The sequence below is a fragment of the Xiphophorus hellerii genome, chromosome 5, assembly GCF_003331165.1.
Source record: "Xiphophorus hellerii strain 12219 chromosome 5, Xiphophorus_hellerii-4.1, whole genome shotgun sequence".
Lineage (NCBI taxonomy): Eukaryota > Metazoa > Chordata > Actinopteri > Cyprinodontiformes > Poeciliidae > Xiphophorus > Xiphophorus hellerii.
In genome coordinates this window covers 16,895,649-16,915,103 of record NC_045676.1, presented here as the reverse complement: position 1 = coordinate 16,915,103, position 19,455 = coordinate 16,895,649, and the positions used below count along the sequence as shown (strand labels likewise).

At 36.9% G+C, this 19,455-nt stretch overlaps 1 protein-coding gene across 12 annotated transcripts in view; it reads left to right on the top strand.

Annotated features, from left to right (window-relative positions):
- rims1b (regulating synaptic membrane exocytosis 1b) overlaps positions 1–19,455 on the top strand; it is a 70,354-nt gene that overhangs the window by 38,770 nt on the left and 12,129 nt on the right. Inside the window, exons 9-25 of one of the 12 annotated variants that reach the window (XM_032562674.1) lie at positions 205–304; positions 1,563–1,686; positions 2,131–2,177; positions 4,429–4,544; positions 4,618–4,748; positions 4,922–5,093; positions 5,624–5,777; positions 5,930–5,986; positions 7,793–7,946; positions 9,350–9,466; positions 9,840–9,902; positions 10,291–10,368; positions 13,117–13,236; positions 16,078–16,167; positions 16,846–16,923; positions 17,424–17,489; positions 19,242–19,355. In XM_032562674.1, coding sequence (XP_032418565.1) covers positions 205–304; positions 1,563–1,686; positions 2,131–2,177; positions 4,429–4,544; positions 4,618–4,748; positions 4,922–5,093; positions 5,624–5,777; positions 5,930–5,986; positions 7,793–7,946; positions 9,350–9,466; positions 9,840–9,902; positions 10,291–10,368; positions 13,117–13,236; positions 16,078–16,167; positions 16,846–16,923; positions 17,424–17,489; positions 19,242–19,355 — 1,781 coding nt within the window. The remainder of the gene's footprint in view (positions 1–204; positions 305–1,562; positions 1,687–2,130; positions 2,178–4,428; positions 4,545–4,617; positions 4,749–4,921; positions 5,094–5,623; positions 5,778–5,929; positions 5,987–7,792; positions 7,947–9,349; positions 9,467–9,839; positions 9,903–10,290; positions 10,369–13,116; positions 13,237–16,077; positions 16,168–16,845; positions 16,924–17,423; positions 17,490–19,241; positions 19,356–19,455) is intronic. The other 11 variants (XM_032562662.1, XM_032562663.1, XM_032562664.1 and 8 more) reach the window with 11 other exon arrangements.

Sequence of the window (19,455 nt, the reverse complement as noted above, 5' to 3'; positions counted from 1 at the left end):
ACTGAACAGGCCTGACTTAGGTTCAAGTCTAAGTCGTGAATAGACTTAGACCTGAACCTTCAGAGACATATAAAGACAATCACAAAGTCGGCCTTCTGTCAGCTGACGAACATTTCTAGCATTAAAGGACTAATGTTACAACAAGATCTAGGGAAACTCATACATTTATCTTTAGTTGCATTGATTACTGCATACTGTGTGCAGGTTGTTGGAGGAAAGATTACACAGTCTGGAAGACTTGGGGCCTTTATCACCAAAGTCAAAAAAGGCAGCCTGGCAGATGTTGTGGGACATCTACGTGCAGGTAATAGATTTACACATTGTTTTCAACCAAGAATTATTTTCACATAAGCAGACTCAGTTGTCCTAGTAAGTGATTGCCTTTCTAGGGAATTCTTGAAATTAAGTTGTCTTGTAAACCTACTAGTTACTGGATGTATATTTCCTGATAAAAATATACAAAATGTTTTTAGTTATTGGATCAAGTTTTTTTATGTCTTAAATTTTTTTACATGTTCTATTTTACTAATATTTTGCGTCTATAACATGGAGAATATATTACAAAGCTTACTACTACAATATCAAGATTCAACTTTTCATATTTCAAAGCTATTTTTATTCAATAAGATGCACTGTCTTCACAAGCAGTGAGGGTCTGGGGGGCCTGAGAAATAATCCTGAATTAGTGAGCATTGCAACCACGTTTGATTTCCCTTTGCGATCAATAAAGTATTTTTAAATTTAATTGAATTATATGCTTTAACTTTAACACACAGCATAGAGGTCTAGAATTTTAACAACAGTATGAGAATACTTTGAATATGATTTAATGATTTTAGCAGAAATAAATTAAAATAAATTTAACATTTCTTCCAAGTTGGTATGTAACTTTTATTTTTTTTAAAAAAGCAGAAGTTTTTTTTTACATATTTGGTAAAACTGTCATCATGTCATGACAGTATTCTATGAAACAGAGACCCTCCTCCTGACTGGTTGTTTCTGATGGAGATGTGTATTTCTGTAGTCAGCACTGGGAGAAGGGAGAGGTGCTCATTTTTTTCACAGAATACCTGCCTCATACTATACTGTCACAACATAGTGACAGTTTTAACAAATATGTAGAAAACGTTTTTTGTTTTTTTTTATAAAAGTTACATATTCCAGCTTAAATGGGATGAGTTTTCTGATCTCCGCTCTCATCGTCTAGCCTCATCGTAATGCTTGTTCATATGTTTACAAGTCTCCCTGGCCGCACACTAAGGAGATCTGCCCGAGTGGAGGAGATGTAGAGAAGACATTTGACATGGAATAGTTTGAGGCATAGTGGTGCTGCAAAATAACAACGTGCTGCGTGGGGAGAGAGTGACTGTGTCTCCACGAGCTAAACCACCAGCTGCTAAACCACCAGCTGCTAAACCACCAGCCCAACATGGATAACCCTGATGGTCTCTAAAGCCAGTCTGCCGCTGATGTCACACTTTCATCATATAACAGCTTTGTACCTGATACACAAATCAAAACTAAACTTGGATTGCATCATCTGCTGGTAATCTGATTTCCAGGTGACGAGGTCTTACAGTGGAATGGGAAGTCATTGCCAGGAGCAACCAAGAAAGAAGTGTACAACATCATTCTTGAGTCCAAGGCTGAACCTCAAGTGGAAATTGTAGTCTCAAGGCCAATAGGGTAAGACTGGTGTTATCAGTATGTAACTATTCCATTTAAAGTAGAGGAGTAACGGCACAGATTTTATTCTAACAGATGCGTTTGATATCTTTCCTCTTGTATAAAAGCTCCATCAGTCGAATTATGTCCAAAAACCTTTTGAGAAAAGTCTATAGAGCATATCAGTAAGTAGATTTAATGGGTGGAGCCCTTTTACAGTGTGTCCTCCCTAAAATCCTGATGATCCATCAGAAAAATCCTCTTTTCCAGATGTTTCTTTCTTTCCTCTCCTACCCACTGTATTACCTAAGTCTATTTTTATGGATGGCCTTTATATTCTTCACAATTGAGCTGTTTGTTCCACATCATTTTGCAAAAAAGAAACACTTCAATATGATCATAAAAACTATGAACAACATAGTTATGTCTGAATTTGAATGTGTTCCAACCTGTTACCTTTTACAGAGACATCCCAAGAATCCCAGGGTCCCCACACCCTCCACTAGAATCCAGTAAGTGTTTTTAGCCGTTTGTTGTTGCAGGCCATGAATGGAGAGCAGTGCATTATATGAAGAAGGCGACTTAGAAACACAGTTTTAATTTCTGTGGACAAATACGTTCTTCATTTCAATGTCAAATATATTTAGTACATTCTAGGTTTTTCCTAAAAATCTCATTTAAGTTTTACAAAGGCTTTGAAAAACAAAAAAATCTGGGCGGGGCGTCTAGCAGTGTGGTTAATACACTTCCGGTTATGGCGCCTTACAGAGCAGCTGCTGGGCTCTGAGCTCCGACCAATATACCCTGCATTTAGATATCTAGACCACTGCTAAGATATTTTTCGTACGAGCAAACTCTCTGGGATTCAATTCAACCTGCCAAGATGCCGAGTAAACACAAATTAAAAGCGAAAACAATCAGCAAAGAGGGATCCGAAGGAGACGCTAGAAGCGAAGTGGAAACCGAGCACATGGAGGAGGCTAACGCTAGCTCCCAGACTTCTGAAGCTAACCTCCTGGAAGCAAGTCAAGCTTTGAAAACTCACTTTACCACGCAACTACGGGAGGTTATAACTTCGAATCAAGAAATTAAAGACACAATTGGAGTATTCCTCGAGAGGCTTACCTCTGCAGAACCTGGAGGACGGCGTCGCCTCGTTAACAGGCAAAGAAGCGTCCATACAAAAGAAAATCCAGGATCTCGCTTTGAAGGTGGACGAGCTTGAAAACAGAAGCCGGAGATCCAACCTGAGGCTCGTGGGTTTACCCGAGAAGACAGAGCAAGGGGACATCGCGGCTTTTCTGCAGACCTGACTGATGGAGGTCCTGGGGCGGGACGCGTTTCCATCCCCCCCCATTATCGAGCGGGCCCACAGGCTGCAGGGCCAGAGAGCTCCTGGCGGCCCGCCACGCGTGATCATCATGAAATTCCTAAACTAAACTGATTCACTGCCTTTGGGAATGTCCTGAGATTCAGAATTTTTGGAAGGAGGTTTTGAATAAAATTTCACTTATCGTCGGTACTAAACTCAATCCCTGTCCTCGGTTGTGTGTCTTAGGAATTTTTCCCACTCAAACTCAAATAAGCAAGGTTGATCAAAAATCCATAATTTATTGTTTGGTGCAGGCTAAATATAGTATAGCCAGATCCTGGAAATCTGTAACCAGACCCCAATTAAAGACTTTGATGTCTACATTATCAAGCTCTCTTGCCTTGGAGAAACTCACCTTTATGATTAAGGGTAAATATTGTGTGTTCAAAAAGATATGGGAAACGTTTTTGCTATTCTTGGAAAATATAAATACTCATAATGATGATTGACTGAATGTACTCTAGCTAATTTTGCTTATGTTTATATTCTTATAGTGGCTGTAAGTCTGTTATCGTCATGTTAATTCCAAATGTATTCACTTGCTCAAAAAATGTATGAAACTGAAACACTGATGTCAGGATGCCTAGAACCAGGAAGGACGATGCCATCACCTCGTACCTAGCTTGTGGACTGTGATTAAATCTCTTGGACTAAGTCTCAACTTACACCCCTGAGATAATAAACTTAAAGTACTCTGTCTCACTGCAATCAACTAATGTTTGTCACCTTGAATGTTTAAGTTGTTAATGTGTTTTCTTTTGGTTTTGTTAGGTGTTTTGTGCACTTGTGAATTATTTGTCTGTGTGTCTCTTTTGAAATGTAAAAGACAATAAACAGATTTTGGGGAAAAAAACAAAAACAGTGTGGTTAACTTGTAGAGTGGAGAAAGATTTTTGAAGAATTTCAGTTTAAATTTCTTGCACAGCTACAAACTTCAATCTACTCAGATGACTTTATTTTTGATGGAAAAAAGGTGCGCATTTTCATGAAATGTATCTGTTATTGTTGTAAGAATTAGGGGTTTCTATCAAATCCTGCTGCTCCTGGTTAAAAAATGTGTCTGACATCAGCAATGTGTTTGAGCTTTGCACATTCCATCTTTATAAATGGTTTTGAATTGCTCAGTATACTTTTCAGAATGAAGTCCTTTCTTTTTCATGGTTCGCTTCTTATAAACATGATTTACAGCCCAGGTAAGTTAACATGATTGAAAACTCAAAACTATAGTAAACTCAGTGTAAAAAGTATGAATCATGTATTGTTGGATATCATGAGTCAAAAGGCAGGGACCTTCTGAAACTATCTGCAAAATATTCTCGTTCTTTCTGCTGTTCACTCTGTAGTCTTACTTTTACAATATTTCACCAGAACCTTTCTTTTCTGTCTCTCAGCTGGCTCCAGTTCGTTTGAGTCACAGAAGATGGATCGTCCCTCTATATCGGTGATGTCCCCTACCAGTCCTGGCACCCTTCGAGACCTTCCACTGGTGCTGCCTGGACAGCTTTCTGTAAGTAAAGAAGGAAGTGTTTGGTCTGAGGTTTGACTCTAGTGGAGGGTAACTACATTTCAACATCTTTTAGGTAAAGCTGTGGTACGACAAAGTGGGTCACCAGTTGATTGTCAACGTCCTTCAAGCCATAGACCTGCCACCTCGACCAGACGGCCGACCTCGAAACCCATATGTCAAAATGTATTTCCTGCCGGATCGGAGGTAAGGAGGTTTATTGTATTTTCGCTCTCTTTACCACCCTGCCTTGCATGTATTGGGCTAACAATACCATCCCCCAGCGCTTGTATTATATAAGTATAACATTTACATTTTACATTTTAAAGGTTATATTATCCGCTTGAACTCATTTTGCTTGTTTTTCTTCTGGGTTCCAGTGACAAGAGTAAACGACGGACTAAAACGGTGAAGAAGAGCTCTGAGCCCAAGTGGAACCAGACTTTCATATATTCCCATGTTCACCGGCGGGACTTCAGGGAGCGCATGCTGGAAATCACTGTCTGGGATCAGCCCAGAGTGCAGGAGGAAGAGAGCGAATTTCTGGGCGAGGTTGGCAATGCCTCACAATGTCTCCATACTGATCACAGAACATAACATTGCTAAGATGTTGCTGTATTTATAATGAATGAAAAAGTACAAATCATGCTGTGCTGACATTTTTTTAATGTAAATTCTGCCAAAGGACAAAATTTACAGCTAAAAATGTTTTATGTTTTTTTTCCTCTCTAGCAATGGTTGTGTGTTTGAACAAATTGAAAAGTCCATGCTAAAGTCATTTAAATATTTATTTTATTTTTAACTTAAAAGATGAAAAGTCATTACATCCTTTACAAATATTAGCAAGTTTTCTGTATTAACTCTTTTCATCCTTCATCCTTGTATATCAATTTCTGTGAGAAATTTGGTTGAGTCAGTAATCAGTGCTCATAAGCTTGTTACCCCAACAAGTAAAAAAACCCAGATTTGTCAAGATTTGAGTCTTTCCACCATACCGATGACACATAAAACACTCGGTTTTTGATTCTCAGTTCTTATTCTCCAATATTCTCATCATCTGTCCTCCGTCTCTGTCCTGTCAGATCCTAATAGAGCTTGAGACGGCCTTATTGGACGACACCCCCCACTGGTACAAACTCCAGACTCATGACGTGTCCTCCATACCTCTGCCTCAGCCATCTCCATACCTTCCGCGCCGACACGTCCATGGAGACAGTCCAAGCAAGAAACTACAGAGTATGTCCTTCAGGATGCAGTCTTCCACATTTCATTGGACCTGCGATGTGTTTGAGTCTGCACCAGTTAACCTCTCCCTCTTCTGAGCTTTCTCCTTTGTGTCAGGACGTCTCAGCTTTGCCCCGTCTTACCCTGTTTATGTGTGTATGCAGGGTCTCATCGCATCATTGATACAGAGTTTGATGATGGTTTGATAGGTGGGACTAAAGGTGGGTGGGGGGCATGACTACTGAGTTTTTTCTTGTAGTAGCTTGTAATTGTCCAGCACTTGGTGAGAAGCTTCTTCTTGCATCCTTCCTCTCCTCATATAAATAATTTAAAGATCTAATTTGCACCATCATATTAAAATACACAATTCTGTTGTGATTTTTTACTATTCATCATGTCCTGCAGCACAGTCCACAGTAATCCTGTGCCCTTTAGTTTGTACTAACCTTTCTAGAAGTTGCAGTGAGCCGTTTCTCCTCCTCTGCTGGACTGTAGACTTACTTAAGCACTGAGTGCATGTTAGACTGCAGAGCTCTTTTGTTCTCTGCCATTTCACTTACTCTCAATCCCCTGCATGTTTTTAGTCCTACAAACTTGTGGCTCACTTCACAGGAGACAACATGCATATGAGGATTACCTCTTTTTTATATTGATATATTTTACTTTTTATGTTTTACTTTTTTGACCAGCAGTAAATGTCTTTGTTGTTTGTCTGTTTCTGCAGTAGCTTTAGTTCTCACCAGTCTAATGTGCACCTGATTACTGAGTCGTATATGTTCAAAGTTAATTTAGCCTTTTTTAGATGCCATAAGAGTGTTGTTCGTGACTAAAGGAGCACTAGTATGCTCATTGCCAGTATGAAAAGGATGGCAGACCAAAAACCAATTCCACATGAAGTCGATGCTCATGGTTGTCTGCAATGTTTCTCATTTAATGAAAAATCCTTCTTTGTACAACCATCACCAGAGACTCCAGGCCCCAGAAAAAAAGCAGACTCGGAGAGTCAGTAAATTTATTTAGAAGAAATAAAGTTACTGGTTTTCCCGTGTATAGTACACAGGAAAAACCAGTGTTTTGATACACAAAACACAGGTTTTGTGTGTTTGGTGTATCAAAAACACACAAAACCTGAGAAAAAGCTAACATCAACAGAAAAATAGTAGAGAAACCTGAAAGATAACCAGGTAGCATAATGATTGGGGAGGGTAATAACTAAGCAATTTCAGGTGAACTGACTCCAAATGGAAGATATTATCAAGGAACTGGAAGCTAGAAAGAACAAGTATTTTTAATGGCTGAAAATATTTACTCATTAAGACAAAAAGACCTACTCAAAATACATAAACCCCCAGAAGACTTAACAGAGATCCACTAAAAATGCATAATACTTTACCCAGTTTAGAACCAAAACATTTCTGTCTAAATTAATACACGTCTTTTCTGGACAAGGAAGCAGGAAGAAACAGGCACCTGTTTGCTGTTTCCTGTTTGTGTGGATTCAACACCTTTCACTATGTAATATATTATAAACTAGAATTAAATAACACTTATGTTCATTTCTTCACAAATACATGTTTAAATGAAGCTACAACAGGTTATTTGAATCTAGAACTATGGCTTTTTAACTTTATTTGATCGCTTGGCCAAAAACATAGCTTTATCTGTAAATAAGTTACAACTTTAAATGTTTGATTAGTAATTCATCTGGTGCTACATACATTTTTAAATCTCTAGCCTGAAAGAGGCACTGCAGAAACAGTCAGGCACTTGATTTGCTTGTAAAACATCTTGATGTGATGTTCTACATCCAGCAAAAGATTTGCATCTGTAGTAGTAGCAGTAGTTGTTGTAGCAGTAGTGAATTGAATACCTCTTTTAACTGATGCATCATTTATAAATGAAATGAAAAGGTTTGATCTGAGTGGGTTCACGTTTTTTCTTGATTGTGAATTTATGTTTGCATCCATATAAATCCCCGAAGGATGTTTTTTTGGTCATGCGTGTCCACATCCTGTGTTTGTGCGAAGGTGGAGAGCGAAACTCCCGTGAGAGAGATCGGAGCAGCACGTTGGCTGTCCCAGATCAGCAGCGCCCCATCCAGCACCGCTCCCGCTCCGTGTCTCCTCACAGAGAGGACTCCTGCAGGGCTCGGTCTCGGCCCCCACACGTGCCCATGCAAAGGTCAGCTTCCCACAACAGTGTCTCACGTTGCCTTTTATTTCTGCATGTAGTCATAACTTCCTACTTTTGATAAATTCAAGTGAACTATGTGGGTTTTTTCCCTCTATTTTTTTATTTTTATTTTTTACAATGCATTGCGTTGAACTGTATCAGCAACTTCTTTCAAGAATAGATCTAATTTAAAGACCACATAAAACATACAAAATGTTCAGATGACATTTCTCCCATATTGTGTTATTATATGTCACAGAATCTGTGGTAATTCAGAGGTTCTAAGTTCTTGAAAGGTGATTGAGATGCGTCTATTAGTATTCTTGTGACATGGTTCCTCAGTTAAAGTTAAAAATGCTTAGCTACAGCGTCTTGTAAAATACTGTATGTATACCCTTTGAACTTTTCTTTACATTTTGTCATATTACAACAAAATTCAATGTATTTTATAAAAATTAAATGTAATAAACCAACACAAAGCAGAGCAGTGAATACCATCAAAGTGGAAAGATGGTGTGTGGTTTTTAATTAAATTTTGCAAATGCAATTCTTAAAAAGGTTCAATGCATATGTATTCAGCACCTCTTCTTCTACTGTATGCAAAATAAAGCCCCACGTGTGACCAGTTACATTCAGAGATAATCTAGTAAAAAGACACCATTTGTGAGTAATTTATTCTTAGAATAAACCTAGCTTTTCTGTGAGGTTTCCAAGAGAACATTAGTGAACAAAGAGCATCATGTAGACTAAGAAACACAGCAGACAGTTCGGGTAGAAAGATGTGGGGAGGCTTAAAGGAGAGTTAGGGTATCGAACAATAGTCCAACTATTAAGGATCTCATGGAGTACTGTTCATTCAAACAACTGAAAAAGGAGCAAGTACTGCAAATTAACAAACATGTGGGTTTTTATCCATCTAACTGACAAGGCAGGCAAAGGAGAGCATTAGTAGAGAAACTATCAGAGTCCCATGGCAGATCAACTGTTCAGTTTAGAGAAATTGTTGTCAGCGAAACTACATGCTTCACAAATTTGACCCTTGTGGAAGAGTGGTAAAAAATCTTTGGGAAGACTTAAATTTTGTTTATCCCTTTATTTATTTTTTTTTACAAAGGGGCTTAATATAGCTTAATGTGGAAAAGTCTGAGTGACACTTTGCAAGTCGCTGTATCAGATAGATCAGGACTTGTTCTTAGTATCCCTGTTAAGATACTGATAATCAAGAAAATTAGATTTTTTCTTTGTTTCTTATTTGTAGTAATCAATATCTTTCAGTCAGAATCCATAGTGTATTAAATAAATATGTAGTGGATTACATACAGTATATAGAGATATACAGTACAAGTATATAGAGATATACAAGTATATAGAGATATACTATATTTTAATGTAAATGTATTAATTTTCTTCAGGAGTTTGGATGAGATTCATCAAAACCGCAACCACTCACATTCCCCAACACACTACCACGAGTCCTCCCTGGAGCACCAGCGCTCCGGCGACTCAGACTACGAGTATTCAGAGGACAGGTAAACTAATATTGGGATGTCTTGAAACTATAGAGTGAAGAAATGTGTAAAACAGTAATTTATCAGTAACTGCTCACAACATTTTACGCTACAAAACCCTAAAATTGTAAAACGTTCGATTTGTTTTGTGAAGGTTGCCTCTTAATTTGCTTAATTGTTTTTTTGTTTTGTTTGTTATTTGCTTCCACCAAACTAATTCTACTAATACGTCTGACTGTGTTTGTCTTAGACATAACTGTAATATGAAAAATATTTTTCCTGCTTTCTATCATTCATAAATCCACTTTGCTCATCTGCATTGCCATCCTGGGGTTTTTTTTGTGTTCTCCTGGGTCGTTTTTCATTCGTTCACTCATCGTCATGGCACTGACAGCGAGGTCCTGGAGATGAACAGATCAATTCGAGGCGGGAGTGCAGAGTGCCTACATACCAACAGGTACACACACCATTCAGCTGTGTTTTAATGGTTGCCATCATACCTTAACAACTTCATCTTAACAGAAGTTTTTTGGTGTATAAGGAATGAGTTGAATGTTTTCTGCATCTGCATGAAATCAAAGGATTTTGCATTTGTGCCTAGGTGCTGCAGCATACTTTGAATTTCTTTTCCAGAATTCTTTTAGATTTTCACTACTGCCTTATAAAAAAAAACACAAAACACATTAATCAATATAAAATTGGATTAAAGCCTACCCTCTCCATGAGCTGAAAGAAGACAAAGCTTTCTTTCTCATTTCCCAGCATTTTCTCTGAGATATTTTCTCTATTTTCCGCTTTTTTCTTGTCTTGCTTTCAATGTGCATGATTTCTACTCGTTCAACCAGGAGCATAGGTAGATACAGCAACACGCTCCCCCCCAAAATGCCCCTTTTAGTAAATGGTATCCATAAAGACATTTACAGGTAAGCGTTTTACACTCGGAAGGCAATCTTGTCTTTCCTTCCTTACTCTGTGCTTGTCTTATTTCAATTACTCATTTGTGAATCTTTGTGGTACAACAAGCCTCCCACTGTGTTTTTGTTGTGGTCAGAATGTTGCAGAAGCCGGTCTGGATTAATTCACCCATCACCAATTTCTACACCTATTTCATACCTATGTGTTGCCCTTTCATTTCTTCCTGCTACAATTTGAATGTTGTTGTAATCAGTCAATCAATCAATCAATCAATCAATCAATCAATCAATCAATCAATCAATCACATTTATTGGAGCAATATAATGTTGCTTTTAATTTATTAAAGAAATGCTCTTTAAATCAAACACAACCTGTACCATTTGTTGGTCCCAATTTATTGATGCTCAGTACAGATCGTCTCTTGGCAAATAGCTTCCAAACACTTTGCATATGAAAAAAATTGCTATTTATTTCAAATGTTTAAATTTGGGGTCTCAAAATTCCGAACAGCAAATGTCCGAATTATGAGTGCCAGTTCTACTGAATATTTCATTCCTTGACACGGAAAACTAGTTGTCAGCGAAACACTCAACATGTTCAAAACATGTTCTATACCATCTTACCTGGAGCTGTGTGTTAGAGAGCTGAAACGAAATGAGGCAATGAGGTCTCAGTTTAGCATTGGTTAACAGCAATGGGGTGTAATCATACAAATAAAGAACACATTGGTTAATTTACTGACTCAGGCTTATCAGTTAAGAACCAATATACAACCACTACAAAATGGAGATGAGTATCTGAGAAAATATATAAAGTATAATATAGCAAGTATGATAATAATTATGAAACATTTTTTTCAAACAAGAAAAGATGCTAAAATTGAATTGGAAAAGTTAGAGATATATGGTGCTACAAGCAGTGTCACGTAGGTCTGAAGGCAAAGCTTGCTAAGCTAGTCATTGCACTTATATATCTAGGAGATATTGACTGTAGTATCCATTTCCATACTCTTAGCTTTTCCATTTTTTCATATCTGACTCAGCTTAAAATTAATCTGTCATTATTTGCACGACTATACTCATAGCTACGTAACTACCATGAGGCAAAAACTCTCATATTAAACAGAATAAACTTCCCAGTTATAACCTTTTAAATTATATGTACGTACATTATACAAATCTACAGTATTGTTGTTTTCTCTCAAGAAATAGCTCTGTAGATTATATTATGTAATAAGCATTACACATAATCTCCAACTAGATAAACTATCTCTATGCCTTTATGTAATGAAATCCTTGCTCTGAAGTTGCAGATGGAATTTAGTCTAGCTCATGTGTTCATTTAGTATTTCCTTTATCTTAAAAATCTGAAGGCTATCTGAACTTACAGAAAACTCAACTGCACTGAATAATATGTCTTTATGTAGCTACAGTGCTGGTTTTCCACATGATCATAAAACTAATTTTATTGTCAGACATTAATAAACTGAAAGAATAGAAACAAACAACAATTTTCAAATGAGGATTTCATTTATAACGTGGAAAACTTAACAAAATCAGTCTAACCCTAAGTGAAAAAGCCATCATCTTTTAAAACTGGTTGTGCTATCTGTGGTAGCAACAACTGCCATCAAGAATGTGATAAGTGGCAAGGAAATGTTTACACCACTGTGAAGGAACTTGCTACAGCCTCTCAGTCATATTTAAGTTGAGACTTTGACTAGGTGGAGTTTAGATTTATGACCTTCCACAGTCAATTAAATATGTAGTAATCTTGGCAATATTTACAAGCAGGTTGTGTGAGCAGTTTTTATTTTAATGCATTCATGTGCTTCCATCAGTTTGCCTTAGAAGTATTATAATGCAGAGTGGAAGGGAGAAGAAGGCCATTGTGTAAGTCGATATAGAGGAGGGAACTTCTGGATGTTGCTAAAGGCACTGGATGTTGATGCTTTAAGGTATATAAGGTATCTTGAGATGTGCAATAGATGTGACTAAAATCTCAAACCCTGATCCCCATAGTCCTCTAGGGGAGCAAGTCCTTTCTGTTGGGAGCAAAGATTGGGGAATGCTGCTTTACATATTGTTCTGGGTTTGTTTTTAACTGAATGAGTTTACAATGTGTTCTTAGAACAATTTTATGAAGCCTCCTGTTCCTGGGAAAATTTATCACTGTTCTCTGTTTTCTCAATTTCTGGACTGTGGCTGTAATTGCATTTTCCAGATATATTTCAATTACGTTTTTCTCATCTGTTCCTGAATTGCTTCAGATTGTGGGTATAATGCTTTCTGCAATATTTTAAGGGCTTTCTTAATTGTGGATGTCTGGATAATAATCAGATTTCTGTGTGGCTTGCATAACTGAACTCAGCTTTCCAAAAAATGTGACTAATCACAGTTAACTCATGATTTAACAAAGGAATAGTATGGTTCACATTGCGGCATGTTGGTTTGACTTGTTTCTTTTTCCTCAGTAAATAAAATTACTTTTGTCTGATACTGAAATTAGTTTGATGATCTGATGCATTTAGGTGCAAAGAAAAACCAAAAAAAGAAAAGAAAAACAAATCTGCTTTATTAGTTTATATGTTATATGTTATAAACATTTGTTCAGTGCACCTGATGCTTGATGTTGTGATGCAGATTTTCATTTCTTAACCCCACCTTCACCTGTTGAGTTGCTGCTGCACTCTGTCACTTGCATGTGTCATTTGGTTTTCCTTTGCCTTTCTTTGCATGCGGGTGTTTGGTACACAGCTCCACCCTCCCTGCATGCCTAAAGAGTAAGCCATATACCAGGCAAGAGGGGGGCGGCATCTTGCCTCGTAGCATCCTCACACACCGTGTTCTCAGGTTCACAGACGAGGTCACGGTTAGGTAAGAACAGAGCGAATTTCACACATTTCCACTCTCATTCTGTCACCATTCTGAAACATGGTTTTACTCTCGACTGACAGCTAATTCTAACATGTGAAGCATTGCACCAGTTTTAAATTAATGATCTACTTTTGTAATTAACAGTACATTAAAAGAAATCTGCACACAGCTTTTAAAATGTGAGGTTTTTTTAATTTAATGAAGTTAAACCTAGATAAACCATTTCATTTTCCCTCTTTAAATATTAGCTATAACCTGTAAAACTCAAAGGAAAAAAATATACTAAAGCTGTTTAGGAGAGATATAGATTGTTAACCAAACAGTACTGTGTTTTTTTTTAAGTTTGTATACTCTTTTAAAGCTGTACATATGCCTTTGGTCAGGGTCACCCACCACATTTAGACTTATAGAGTAAACACTTGGCATCTTGTCGAACACCTCTGGTCAAACTCACATATGTGTGGTCTAGTAGGTTTTTCCTTAAACTTCCTGACAACTCATTCCAAAAGTTAAACACACACGCACACAGTGAAGCATGTTGGTGGTAGCATAATGCTTTGTCATGTTTTTATTTTCTAGCTTGGACTGAAGTATTAGTTAGGATGGCGAGAGTAATGGACAATTTAAAAAAGAAACGTTTCCAATTTTGCCACAAAACTTCCAAAGTTCTAAGATAGCTGACAATAAAAAATATATTTTTCAGCACAAAGATGAATGTAAGCACACATCCAAATCAAGAGTAAAATTCTACCCAGGAAACAAATTGCATCTGAAATGCTGAAATTGAATCAAAAGTTGTTTCAAATTAGTATTAGTGCAAAGGTGTGCAATCAGGTTGTGTAAATTTCTATGTTTCTGTTTTCCTCAAAAAGATGTAAGTTAATGTTTTAATTGAGTTTTACAGGTTTATGTCACCTTTAAAGTGGAAGGACTTCTGAAATGGTTTACCGTGTACTTATTAAATGTTTTATTTCTATATTTGTTTTTTACATCACACAAACTTTGCACTGTAATTGGATGTATAGGTAAATTACTGGTGTTGAGATTTAAACAAGTCATTATCTAATAGCATCTACAACTAATATTTAGATTTAAGATGAGTAGATTTAGATTTTTTGCTTTGAGCATCAAAACACCTGGCCAAATGGAAACAAATTTCTTCCCATAAGCCTAATTCGTACCAGTACTTAAGACAAGAAAAACAAACGTCACGAAAGAAACAGCAGTATTTATTTATTTATTTATTTTGGACGCAAAAATTGAGAGACAAGAAATGAGATGATGAAGACATAACCAGGGAACCCATAAAATCTTAGGCAGCTTTGTCTTACCTTTTGTTTTACTAGCATTTTTTTTTATTTTTTTTAAAGGTTTTGTTGGCTCTAGTGGCCTTTATTTGAAAGTAGTTTTGACAGGAAACAGGGTAATCAGAGAGGGGGAAGACATGCGGCAAACGTCGCCAGGCCGGGAATCGAACCTACGACCACCGCTACAAGGACTAAGGCCTCAACGTGGGTCACGCTTTGCCCCTGCGCCACCACAGCACCCCATTTACTAGCATTTTTAATGTGAAAAGATTGAAGATGTTAAGAAACGAAGCTGCAAATTTGGAATGTATTAATCCCAATTTACAAATATTTATTAGAATAAAACTTGCAACAATTACTTTATTATAATTCTAAATCTTTAGAGATCGTGAAGCGCTATTTCATTCAAAATAGAAAAGGAATAATGTTAATAAATATTCCATCAAAAAAATGAATGTCCCTATGACATAAAAAATATATATTTATTAAAAAGATATTTTGCTGCCAAAAGTGGAGGTATGCCCTGAAACACAAAATAAAGATCACAAATTAAGTCTATTATGAAATACATAATGAAATAAAAATATGATTGACAAAATAAGCTATGCATTAAAAATATACATTGTTTTTATTTCATCAGGGCATATATTTACTTGGAGTGTTTATTATTTATTTATTAATAACAGTATTTATGTTTTTAATGCTGTATAAAATGACCCTTCACTGTTGCTATTTTTGGTTTATAATTCAAACAATTAGATCATATTTTACATTTTTTTTTACTATGCAATTTGGAGAAGTTTTTACTCAAGTTTATTTTAACACCATTATCTCATATGAGCCCATGACTACTTATCATTGCTGCTATTTCAGGGTTAATTCACTGACTATGGTGAATAAAAGAAACTATTCCATTGAACCCCAGCTAAATTAGTTGGTTTGTTTTTCTGTCCTTTTGTGGAAATGCATTTGTGTTTATGTGTTGTGTTATTTGCATTTGTAAATTGCATTTGTTGATTCAAACATGATCCAATTACTTCTAAGTTTGCCTGTTTCCATGTCGCTGCATGTTCTTTGTTTAGTTGCAGGATTGCCACTTTCAACACTTAGGTCATGCGATGTTATACGATGGCATCCATTTAAAGGCACTTGATGTCAGAAAGTGAAATGGGACAAACACACAGACGTATACAAATATCTGTGAACCAATCACGAACTCATACAAACCAATCCTTCTGCCTCTGACACCTGGTAACTCATCAGCCTATCATCTCAGTGATCTCCCAGCGTTTGGTTGCTAGGAATGACTTGATAAGTGTAACAGCAGAGCCATTACATGTTACTGTATTGTCTGATTCTACCTCTCCCCCTTCTTAAATCTCTGTCTCTACTCTTCTTATGTCTGTCCTTTCTCTCTCCTTCCTGCATTTTAATAAAACACTCTACTCTTTATTATCACACATTGGATCTAGCTGATTTTGTTTTTCATCTTTGTTTCTCTGCCTTGTTCTTCTGCCATTTTGTGACGTTGCAGCGATCTGCAGCCATCCCTGGACAGAGTGAGGAGTGCCAGCACCACATGTCTGAGACCAGACACCAACTTTCACTCCTCTGACAGAGACAGGTATCCGACAAAAAATGTGCAATGTGTGACTCAGGCAGCTTTACAGTGACTTTACGTATGTGCGTTTACAAGGATGATGTGATCCAGTATTTATTGTTTTAAAGATATTCCATGTTTTCACCTCATCTCATATCATGTGCCCTGCCCCTTATAACTACACATTTTCTCTCCAAATTCGCACAAGAATGCTTTATGAAGAATATGAAAAACCTTTCTCTCCAAGCACCTGGCATCTATGGATGCCAATAGATCCAGATTAACCTTTACAGAAATAGTAGCTCTGGTATTTAAATACTTACTTACACTTTCCCAACATTGTTGAATTGAAGAACTGAAGAATCATAAAGTTGGGCTTTTATAGCAAAGCTAATTTGTTTAAACATGATTTCAGTTCTACATTGTGCTGTGGAAAGCTATCTCAGTTCACATTGGTGGAGTCCTTCAGATATAATTTTCAGGTTATGTGTTCACATGTAAATGAGCTGGTATGAAAATTAAAAGTACAGACAAACACATATGATGAACTTTTTCTCAAGCTGCTTCTTAGTAGTTCTGATGGTTCATGTCTCTTCTAGCTTTCTGATACTGTGCCATGAAGTGTGCACATTCATGGCCTTTACTAACAAAATCTCCTGGTGTTCTCACCCTGGAACGCTCCTCCTTCTCCTGCCCCTCTAGGTGCTCCAATTCTTTGCCCCGCAGGACTCCCCCAAGCCCCAGGATCTTAGTAGAGCATGTGGCCCCAGAGGAAGAGAGGTATATCAGGCCTGCCCTCCCATCTGCTTTCTCCCTACTTCTTGCTTGCTTTGCTTTGCTGCTCAAACCTCCTTGACTTTTCCTTCTGGAAGCATTTCCTGTTGCTTAGAGCTCAAGCTTGATATAACGTATCACAAACCTTGAGATCGATGCTGTTTCGTTCCCTTTTGTCGTAATGACTTGTGGTCTAAAGCTATGTAATTCCATATTTATTCTGCTGTAGCTGCTTCTCTGCTGAACTCCCACTGTCATTTTTAACACTACTTTGGCTTTAAAGCACTTTATTTGGTTCAACATTGTTATTAGGGAAGAAAAAGAGTTTACATGATGTGCAGTTCTCAGTTAAATTGCTTTCATAATCCTCCCTAAAAAAGTACAGCATCAGTTTTAGGATCTTAGTTTTTTTTTTAATCCTCAGGCAACATTCAGTGCACATCTAAGGGGTGGCTGCTTTCCACACACTTTCTTTGTCTTCCTCTATTTTTTGGTTGTCAAAACAGGGAGAGTATTAATTCATCCAGTCTAAACTGTCTGTGGGAAAGCAGAAAGTGTCTTGAACTGGACAGGTAAGATAATTTTTGCATTCATTCATTCATTCATTCATTCATTCATTCATTCATTCATTCATTTGATCAGTTTCCTCTCCCATTATTATCATCACTTCATTCTTAATGACTATGAACATCTAAACTGCTTGGTGAGATCTTTAAGTATGCAGCACTACATATGACATTGAATTGGCCCAGACAATCAGCACAAAATCTGTGTGATATAAATCATTTTCAACAAGCCATCTTTAAAAAAAATCTAAACAACTCCTTTTATGTTTACATACAGTACAGACCAAAAGTTTGGACACACCTTCTCATTGAATTCAGTGAGATTTTTATGTTAAAAAATCAAAAAATATTTTAAACGTTCAGAAAATTGGATAAAAATGTGAAATCTGAAGAGTTTTAGTTACATTTAGCTTCAGTTTCCTGTTGAAATTATTATTGGACACACCTTCTCATTGAATTCAATGAGAAGGTGTGTCCAAACTTTTGGTCTGTACTGTATATTTTACATTTTTTGAGAGATGCCTGCCTCATGAACTATCAGAAACAAACTTCCCAGATTTTTGAATATGTTTTGAATCTAAATCTGCCACAAGTGTGAATAATTGTAGACTTAATAGTAATTAAAATGAAATGAACTGTTTATTCAAAGTTTTTTCATCAAATTTTAGCAGCCTTTATAACGTTAATATTTTAATAGAAAGTTTTAGAACACAATTCTTTAATAAAGTCTACCAGTTTTATTGTATAATGTGATACAATGCAATACGACATAATAAAATAAAGTGGATCTACAACTGATCTCACAACTCTGTGGCCCCTATTAGAGGTGAATGTAAGAAGGTTTGGTAAGTGTGGTGAGTGTGATAGACAAATGATGTGAGATGAATCCAAGTTGAACCTATGAGATTACAAAATACCCCCCATGTCCGGTTGTGTAGTTTGCATTCACAGGCAAACTGACATTTGATAATGATATCATGTGATAAGAGGACAATTAATTTCATCATGTAGCAGTCCCCACCTTCAGGGAGCCTACAGTTGTTGAATTAGGTCATTTGCAGTTTAAACTTACATGCTGAATGTTTACAGCCATCTGTTGAACCTCAAACAGCTCCTGGTATGTTTTCAGAGCTGCTACAAAATGGAGCAGCAGCCATAATGTTTTTCCTGACTGATACCAAATTCATTTCTGATGTTGTGGGTTTTGATTTTGACACTTTCTGATGTTATTTATAAGGACTATAGAGCAAATTTTTCTGTGGGTTCTGAGACAGAGCTAGATGTTTTCAATACAAAAAAATATATAAAAGATTTTCCCAATCTTATGCATCACACAATATGTCCCTAAAATGTAACAGATCTTTATCCAACTCAAAAAATTTGCCTCGAAGTTCATGCCGTTGGCTGATGCATTTAAAGGCTAAATATGGTGAAAGTGTTTCATTTTGTTCCAGTTAATTAAGTAGGAAAGTAGAATCTCAATACAATTTTTATGCAATTGATTGGTGCAGCTCTTGTAAAAAAAAATCTGTTAGATGTGAATACTAAGAGTCTTACCCTAATGTCTGTAAAATTATTTCTTAGTTCACAATAGTCAAAATCACAGTAACATGTATCTGATGGGTTGTTGTATGAAACACCGGACCTCAAGAGGAGTGAAACTTTGTGCAACATTTTTCTTGAGGTATTTTTTTTTTGCTGTCTTTAGATAGTTTGATATTCTTTTTTTTATCTTTTTTTTTTATTTGCTGCCGGCAGTCGAATTCAGCCCACCTCTATCCTAAGGGGCAGTAGAAGAAGAGGGGGCCCCCTCAGGCCCTTTGTACAGACAGTGCTGTCAGGTTCCTGTCCTAACTCGCCGCGCCCGGACAGGTGCATGTTGTTATCTATGTTGATCTTTTCCTCCCCCTATGTGTGCTTCTGTTGATGTTTTCAAGCAGGTATGTTTTTCCCCTTGTGCTCTTCTAGGATG